General features: G+C 51.1%; 1 protein-coding gene across 1 annotated transcript; it reads right to left on the reverse strand.

Moving 5' to 3' along the window:
* On the reverse strand, positions 1 to 8,382 carry NTSR2 (neurotensin receptor 2). Its single transcript, XM_039231075.1, is given in 5 exon segments — positions 1 to 110; positions 113 to 287; positions 1,262 to 1,352; positions 3,232 to 3,481; positions 7,772 to 8,382. Coding segments are annotated over 5 exon segments (1,155 nt in total). The 5' UTR covers positions 8,366 to 8,382; the 3' UTR covers positions 1 to 65.
* Between the last annotated feature and the right edge of the window lie 1,094 nt (positions 8,383 to 9,476).

A 9,476-nucleotide genomic window follows, 5' to 3' on the forward strand; every position in this document is an offset into this window, starting at 1 on the left:
CACTCGGTCATTGTCTGCTTTGCTCATTCTCCTCTTTCATCAAGCTCGGGGTGTCGGAGGGATGTCTAAGAGCCTGTAGCCGTGTCCATTCGGGCGGGACCCCGGGGCTTCCCGGGGGCCACGGTTTCATGGCGCGACGTTCCCGACACAGGGAGCCTAGGGCTTCCAGAAAAAGCTTTCTGAAGGAGGAGGACACAGCGTTGTACAGGACAGGGGTCACCGCTGAACTGACGTAGACGAGCGTGTTTGTCACCAGGTAGAAGTAGTGATAGAAGCTATAGAGTGTTCTGGAAGAGAAACCCAGGTTAGACAACCTGTGCTTCCTCACGGCGTCCACCCCTTTGCCCTGGAGACTAAGCCTCTCCTCCCAAAGGGCTGGGTGAGGAGCGCCCGTTTTCCACCCTCGGGAAGCACAGTGTGAATTCAGTAAACGTTCAGGAAACATCCACACCTGCTGCCTTTGGCGGAGGCCCTCCACCCAGCGCCCGAGTCCCTCCCATGCTGTTCCCAGGCCCCTGCGCAGTGAAAAGTGCACCTGCTCACGGACGGGGGCCTCTGTCTTGCCCACTGAAACACCGGGAGCCTCACGTAGCTGGGTGTGGTCTGCGAGATGTGGCTTCACTAAGTGAAGCCATGTTCCTCGCCACAGGGGTTCTCTGTAGCGGGAAGGGCCTGGCAGGTGCATGTGTATGCGAGGGGTGCAAGGAGAGCTCGGGAAGAGGCATCCGCTGACACGGCTGTTTCCTTGGAGGCTACGTGGGCCTCTCTTGAATGTTTGCCTTCCTCTTAGGACCAGGCACATGGTCAATTCCCCAAGGAAGACAGTGGAGTCTCTCCCTTTCCCAGCTGTGTCACAAAGGGCATACGTGGTCTGGTCTCTGCCCAAGGGGCCTTTGTTAGCTCCTCGGCTCATGGCCCTGAGGCTCCCACCCCTCTCCTTGCGATAGCATACACCCCCCCGCCGCCCCCAGCCTGTGGGCCGCTCCATCCTGTGGTCAGGATGCCCGTAGCCCTGATCACCACTGAGATCTCTCACTCACATGGCTTTGAGATGGCTAGATAATAGGTAATGCCCTGTTCTCTACCCCCTACTCCCACCAGCTCCGAGAATTTGAGGGCACACACTGGCCAGGACCAGCTAGAGTGGAGGCCAGAATTCTAGAGGACCCAGCAACTGGGAATCCCTGTGGGAAGCATAGAAAGTCCCAGGCCCAGCCCAGTGGCCATTTCCTACGAGCTGGGGCCCCTCGGCCACACCTACTCAGTCCACCCGTCATCGGAGACGTAGCAGTACATGAGCCTGCGGGCGTGGTACGGCATCCAGCAGACGACATAGACGGCCACGATGGCTCCTGCAGAACAGTGGGGGAGGGGCAGAGCGACCGAGAGCAAACACACTCAGTTACGCTCAGTCTCCAGGGAGGAAGATGCCAGGCTGACGAGGGCATCTCCCTGGATCTTGTTCCTGGAGTCCAAGGGTCAGAAGGGAACTTTGAGGCTGACACAGTCCTCTCTGGATCTGTAGCCAAACCCGAGGTTACCCTGATGTCTGGGTGAATATTTGCTTTAACTCCCACCAGTACACTGACAAGCTTCTAGAAACTTCTACAACCTCTGTAACCTCCTCCTGGCCACTAGACTATGTTCTCAACTCAGGGCTCTTCCCACCTGATTGTCTAACTGCAAAGATAATTGAACTTAAATGTTCTTCTGCCTCATAGAGCCTCTTCTCTTGCTTTTTCTGATGGGCTGATGGCCTCACCATCCATCTCGCTCTTAAGTCATAAGCCAGAGAGTCTGTTTATTTTTCCATGACCCCCTAGAGCCAATCTATTAAAAACCTCTCCCTTAGCAACTCTTGCGTCCTCTGTCCTCACCTCTACTGCCCTCCCTGGGGGCTCATATCTCCCCTCCGCTGGGCGGTGATGGCAGTCTCACAGTCGGCCCTTTGTCTCTAACTGTCTACCCCATCCCTCCTCCATCTACACCTGCCGTGACTGCCAAATCCATTCTGTAGTCCGTGTGGCCTCTGGACCAGGTCATCGACATTATCTGGGAGGTAGAAATGCAGAGTCTCGGGCCTACCCTGAGCAACCAAATAAGAGTCTCCAGATTGGGGCCGAGCAGCCTGTGTTTTACAGCTCTCCACACTGTTTTTTGTTTTTGTTTTTGCTCACTTAAAAAAAAAATTTAATCCACGTTAACATACAGTGTAGTAATGGTTTCAAGAGTAGAATTTAGTGATTCATCACTTACATATACCCCCAGTGCTCATCCCAACAAGTGTCCTCCTTAATGCCCATCCCCCATCTAGCCCATCCCCCCCACCTACCTCCCCTCCAGCAACCCTCAGTTTGTTCTCTGTATTTGTCTTATGGTTTGCCTCCCTCCCTCTCTTTTTATTTTTTCTTTTTTTCCTTCCCTTCCCCTACGTTCACAGTGTTCTTAAGCACACAGAAGTTTAAGAAGCACTGGAGAGCCCACACTCCAAAGATCGCTGGGTAAAACGTCTCAAAAGCAAATCACCCTGCATTCTTGGGCATTGACTCTCAATGACTACCTGTTGTCTCTGGAAGAAAGTGCAGGCACCGTCACATGCTGCCTCCGTTCCTGGCACATCACATGACATTTAGCTCTTACATTTCTGTCCCACATCCAACACTGTGCCGTTGACAAGAGCAGAGACGTGATCTCTTATTCAATCTTGCCAGACCTTAGTGAGTGCCTGCATTATGGCAGGTGTTTGTGGAGAGTCCTCTGCTTTCCTGTGCCTCTTAATGGTTCCCCTACAAGGCCAAGTTTACCCAGATACTTAGGAAAACCAACAATCAATGCTGCCTCAGGAAAAGTGGGGAGTTGGTGGAGAACGGGGTGGGGGACCCAGCCGGCCTGAGTCCTCAATGCTGGAGCTACAAGTCCCTAACTACAGTTGCTCCTTGTATCTATCCACAGACCAGACCCCCTGAAAAGTGACCAGGGATTCACTTGTCTTTATGTATTATTTTCCGGAGCAGGTGTGGGTTTCGTGTATGGAATTCCCATCCTACCCTGTCATCATACCACCAAACCTTATAGAAGCCTTTTGGCGATCACATGATTCCCCTGGGGCATAGAGAAAAATGAGGCTTGGAGACAGATAGTAACTTGCTCAAGGCCACTTGCCCAGGGATTGGCCGAGGCAGCCTGGAGCCCCATCCCTTCCTCTCCGGGCAGTGTTACCAAGTACTTAACTGAGAACCTGGACGCTGTGCTGGAGGCCGCGGAGCCGGCTGGAGTCCTTATGTCTCACGAGGCCAGCGTGGCCTTCCTGGGGAAGCGCCCTCCTCTCCTCGATCATTAGCTCCATGTGGTTGGGGACGGGGCTGCCGGGGGCAGAAGTGGGCGGCACCTGGGAGCTGAGGGCCACCAGGTGGTTCACAGTGACCCCGTTCAGGAAGGCAGTTAATGCCAAGGGCAGCACGAAAGACACCAGCACGTTCACCTGTAAAGGGAATTTCAAGGTTTAGGGCGGCTGCAAGGCTTGTGATGCTGTGGTCCTCGGGCTGTGCCCAAGGTCCAGCCGGGAATCTGCAGCAGCACCAGGGGGTGACAGCAGGGTTACAAGATGGAGTTGAGAAAATTCTCAAAAGATGAGAGAGGGAGAGAGAGGGAGAAAGAGAGAGAGAGAGAGAGAGAGAGCAGTACAAATAGAGGAACAAGAACATTTGGGATTAGTTTAGGACACGTATCATCTAAATAATAGTGGCTCTAGAGGGAAAACAGAGAAAACAGAAGGGAGGAAATCATTTTTTAAAAACACACCACTTTGAAGAAAGATTTTCCAAAAGCGAGGGATCTAAGCTTCCAGACTGAAAGGCTGCCTGGGGGCCCAGAACAATGGATGAAAATAAGCCCCCATCAAGGCCCGTCCTTAGGACTTCTAGCATGCTGTGGATAAACAAGACCTGGAAAGCCACCAGAAGGTTAAAACAGGGCACCTAACAAAGGGTGGGGACCAGAATGGCATTCGATCTCTTTAAGGCAGCAGTGGAAGCTGGAATATAGTGGAGTGATGCTTTACAGTTTGAAGGGGGGCGTGGTTTCCAGCTAGAATTCCATGCCCGGCCGTCCTACAGCAAATGTGAGGATAATCCGGGACATTTCCAGACATGGAAATTCTTCATTTTTCACCTTCCATGGGCCTTCTCTCAGGTGACTGGAGGTTACAGGAGCAGAAGTTCCGTCAAAGTAAGGCTGTAAATCAATAAAGGGGGAGACCTGGGCTCCACTAAGAGGGCGTCTGGTGCAAGAGCAGAGTGATGTAAGATGCGGGCTGTGTATCCGGTGACCCTGGAGTGGAAGAGAGGGCTCCAGGGGGCGACTGGGAGATAAAACTGGTGGTTGACTGGATGGGTCTGAATATACTGAAATAGTACCTCTCCTTTTGGTAGATAGGTTGAAAATGCATGAGAAATAGATGCCCAGGAAACTAAGCAAATTAAAAACCCATTATTACTATTATTTAAATGCTATTTATTTATTTTGTAAAAAAAAAAAAAAGAGAGTGAGCAGGGGAGGGGCCGGGGGAGAGGGAGAGAGAATCCCAAGCAGGCTCCACACTCTGCGCAGAGCCCGACGCGGGGCTCAATCCCACGACCACGAGATCATAACCTGAGCCGAAATCAAGAGTCGGATGCTTAACCGACCGAGCCAGCCAGGTGCCCCTAAAAAGACCCATTAGTAACAGCAAGAAAGCAAATGTAATATCGGAAAGGAACTACAATAAAAATGTTTGACGTGGTTCATCTGCGAAGAATGTGTTAATGTCACAGTATGTAAGTACAGAGCAGAAGACTGACTTTATACCCGGACGGAATTAACGCTGGAGGAGCGGGGAGAAGTGCATACAGGTGCGTGACGTGGAGCGTAAGGATGGGAAAGTAGGAGAGCGGAAGGCTCTTTTCCTTTCTCCAGTTAGAAGACACTGGATAAAATGTGGAAACTGTGAAATCAAGCAGGCGCATTCTTTAGAAATGTGTAGGCGAGGAGCACAGGAGGTAAAGGTGGACAGCAGCTGCCCTTCAACAAGAGAATATAAACCAACATGTGAAGGGGCCGTAAGGGGACAGCTGTTTCACGCAACAAGGCTTGTATTTTTATTTGGTAATTTTTGACTTATGATAAACAAGTTTACTATATAATACCCTGTGTTTTTAATGTTTAATCTTTAAAATTCAAAGTATTTGTAGTATAGGGTGCCTGGGTGGCTCAGTCAGTTAAGCATCTAACTTTGGCTCAAGTCATGATCTCATGGTTTGTGAGTTTGAGCCCCACATCAGGCTCTGTGCTGTCAGCGCAGAGCCTGCTTCAGGTCCTCTGTCCTTCCTCTCTCTCTCTCCCTTTGTTGCTGGTTCTCTCTCTCTCTCTCAAAATAAACTTAAAAAAAAAAAGGAAATATATCTATGAAGTATATGTATTACAGAGTTTTTCCTCATTGGTTCTGTGTAAGCATTTAAAAAAAAACCTGGACATTTTATTTATTTATTTATTTATTTATTTTTTAATGTTTTTTTATTTATTTCTAGGAGAGAGAGAGAGACAGCGTGAGCAGGGGGAGTGTCAGAGAGAGAGGGAGTCACAGACTCTGAAACAGGCTCCAGGCTCTGAGCTGGCAGTCAGCACAGAGCCCGATGTGGGGCTTGAACCCACGAACCGCGAGATCATGACCCAAGCGAAAGTCGGACGCTTAACCGACTAAGCCACCCAGGCGCCCCAAAACCTGGACATTTTAATAGCGCTTTAAAATCAGTACAAAATATCTGGCTTGGGTGCTGTACCCTCTTTAAGGAGTCAGCACTCATGCTTTTTTCTTAATTCACGCTCACAAACCAGAACCAAGAGACAAATAAAACCCTATGTGACAACCATTGGTGTTTCTTGTAGAACCGAGCAGCACTTTGCCAACAGCATCATACTTATTATCACATTATAACTTTGATACCAGACAAGACAAAAGTGGGAGGTAAAAAATAGTCATACATTAGTTATTCATCTTTGGGAGTTTTGAAATATTTCTGGAAAAGCTGTACAGTTTTTTGTACTTTTGCAAACTATGAGAGATTTTCTTGGTCAACCCCGATTAATATGGACAGTGAATGAGAAGACACTTAAAAAGGAAGGTGGACTGAAATAATCCTAATTTGAGTTTGGTTATTTTGTTGTGCTAACATAGACTGGATTTCCTTGTAGTTTTCGAGAGTACAAAAAACTGTACAGCTTTTCCAGGAGTATTTCAAGTGAAACAATTTTAAATATAGCATTTGTTGAATAAGGCTGTTAGGCCGAAGGCGTTCACCAGTGGAATGTCAAAAGCTTGCTCCTGGCAGATTTCACAGTTTCTCCTGCCTTGGTCTGTCCGCAGCACATCAAGTAAGCTATGCAAGCGGCGCATTCACAACACAGACCATGCCTGGTGCTTTCCCCCTAAGCCCAGTTCCAAAGTAGGTTCAGCCTGGAAGCTGCCGCCGTAGTCTGTGAAAATTGGTGGAGCTTGGCTACCCGGCCTTTTGAGCATGTAGTTGCTCATTCATTGCCACGGCCACGACGGGGTGCGGTGGGGAGCCTAAGGGAGGGGCTGCAGTGCTCTGACTATTCAGCTAGATCATTCCGCTGGAATTCAGAGCCTGTGTGGAGGCTGCTGAAGGGTAGACGGGTGCCCTGCACACGCTGCTCTGTGGCTGTGATGTGCTCGGGCCACCATGGCGGCAGGCAGTGTGTGGACTGGACTGATGTGCTCTCAGGTCACCAGTGGTCCACCTGATGCAGAAGGAGCAGCTCCCACTATTGCCAGTGGGGTTCCCCCCTTCCCACTGCTGTCTGGAGTCCGCACATGGTCACTCCCATTAGAATCATTCCTGTTGTGCTTGCTGGTGTGTTTTTGGTTTTGTTCCCTTTATCATCAGGTCCAGATTGGACAACCTGCAAAAATGTCTGATATAGGGTTTTTTAAAAATGAGGGACCCTACCCTGTCAGTTCTGAGTAATTCTCTATAGTGACCACAGTAAGCGTCTTTCTGAAGCGAGTGGAATGTTCTCTCATCAGATTTAACTTTACAGTTTTCCAAATTCTTGTTAAGGCTACAGATAACATATGTATTTCTTCCGAAATCCTTCATGAATATTGAAGATTCAGGCCTCTCTTTTATATTGCCACAAAATCCCATGAAGTTGGAGATGTAATGGGGCTGAAGATGGTTAGTTTTGATGATTAAAAAAAAAATAGAAGGCTGGAGTGGGTTATGAAATCTATATTTTTAGAGTCCCTCCCCTCCCTAGGCTGTACTTTGTGTACCCGGCACTGTTTGCTTGGTCCCCACGCTTGCAACACTGGGAAGAGCGTAGACTTTCAGAATTAAGTTTGGTTTTTTTTTTTAATGTTTTATTTATTTCTAGGAGAGAGAGAGAGAGACGGCGTGAGCAGGGGAGGGTCAGAGAGAGAGGGAGTCACAGACTGAAACAGGCTCCAGGCTCTGAGCTGGCAGTCAGCACAGAGCCCGACGCGGGGCTCGAACCCACGAACCGCGAGATCATGACCCGAGCGAAAGTCGGACGCTTAACCGACTAAGCCACCCAGGCGCCCCTAGAATTAAGGTTTGAATTCAAGTCTGGGCTTCCCTTAATGCTAAGCCTCTCCCCAAGTCCTCTGTACAATGGGGCCACGAGACCCAAACTGATGCGGAGATCAAGAGGATTCGAAGTGAAACACGGGCCCCCGAGCCTCCCTCCCTCTTACCTGAATGAAGACTTGGAGCGCGGCGCGGCTCACCAGCGCGGTGCACACGCGCGAAGCGGGCTCCGGCTCCCCGCCGGCCTTCTCGAGCTCATGCCTCTGCCCCATGATGACTGCCATGGGCAGGGCGAGGCCGAGCGAGGCGGCCCAGACGAGCGACAGCAGGCGGCGGGTGCGGCGCGGCGACAGCAGGCGGCGGGCGCGCAGGGGCTGGCCCACGGCCAGGCAGCGCTCGGCGCTCAGGCCGGCCACGCCGAGCACCGTGGCGCAGGTGCACAGCTCGCGCACGAAGTAGTAGGCGCGGCAGCCCAGGTCGCCGAACACCCAGGGGTAGTGGGACCACACGAAGTTGTAGAGCTCCATGGGCACACCGACCAGCAACAGCAGCAGCGCCGACAGCGCCAGGCTGAGCACGTGGTAGCGCAGGCGCCCCGGGCGCCCCTTCAGCACCACGCGCACGGACAGCGCATTGCCCGCCGTGCCCAGCGCGAAGATGAGCGAGTAGAGCGCGGTGAACAGCACCTTGGCCCAGAGGCGCGTGTCCACGCCCAGCCGGGCGTCCAGGCTCCGCGCGGGGCTGGGGCTGCCGCTCTCCATTCCTCTCCCGTGGCCAGCGCTCCCTGCCTCTCACTGCACCGAGACTGGGCGAGCTGCCCGGAGAGGAGAGCCAGCGCCTCCTCCTTTCTGGAAACCTCCAGCATGGGAGGACCCGCCCCCGCCAGCGGTGTCCCTGAGCAAACACCGGACCGGACCAGACCGGGACAGCGAGTGTAAGCCCGATTCTCCGCTCAGTGCAATCCGGGGAGCACGTGCTGGGTGGAAGGGGATACAGGAGGGTTGGGCCTGACTTACCAGATGGGTGACTTTGGGCAAGTTTTTTTTTTTTTTTTTTTTTTTAACCTTCCTCAACCCATTTCTGCACTTAAAATATATGATCCACATCGCAGAATCTCTGTGAGGATTAAATGAGCCGATCTGTGTGAGGGCTCCGAACCTGTAGCAAAAATAGGCATCCTGCCAGTACCACGCACCTGCACCCGTTTGCTGTGCTGCTGTGTGAAGTTCCAGAGACAGCCGGCCAAGGGCTTGCCGGAGCTTTGGCAGCTGTTACTCTTCTTGGTAAAGGGCCATCTGAGCACCGCAGTAACATCCTCCAGGGATCCCTGTCACTGTTAGATGCATCCTTGGGGTATCGGGCTTTCCCAGCCTTTTCGGATGTCATTCCCATGGAGCAGAGGGCGGAAGTGAAAAGAAGTGTGTTACCATGTTTGCAAACCCGTTCGTTAGTCTCTCTCCTTATGAACCCTTGTAAATGCCAGAACTTTAAAAGGCCCTTACTTGGCTCGCCTTTAGAACCCCGGATACTTGCTGGAGCCAAACCCAGGCCTCCTGACGTTTTTGTCTTTGGTAAAGTTCTTATGGCTCAGTGATAGTTTAATCTTCTATCCAGTTGTATAATCATATGGTCAGAGCGTGGGCTAAGGCTTCAACAAGTAGATGGGGGGGGGGGATGCAATTCAGTCTACAAGGATTCTGTAAATGTGAGTTTCATACAGCTTTTCTTTGAGCAAGAAATCTGTATTAATAACTTTTTAATTCTTTACTGGGTTTCGTGCCGTTCAGTAAGGCATGTAGCATCTGGAAAAAGGTAAGTTACTGCTCCCCTTTGGAAGAATTCTCCAAGTACTCAGTCTCCCAAGGTCTAGGC

Source organism: Hyaena hyaena, unplaced genomic scaffold (assembly GCF_003009895.1).
Source record: "Hyaena hyaena isolate Hyena2069 unplaced genomic scaffold, ASM300989v1 scaffold_53, whole genome shotgun sequence".
NCBI lineage: Eukaryota > Metazoa > Chordata > Mammalia > Carnivora > Hyaenidae > Hyaena > Hyaena hyaena.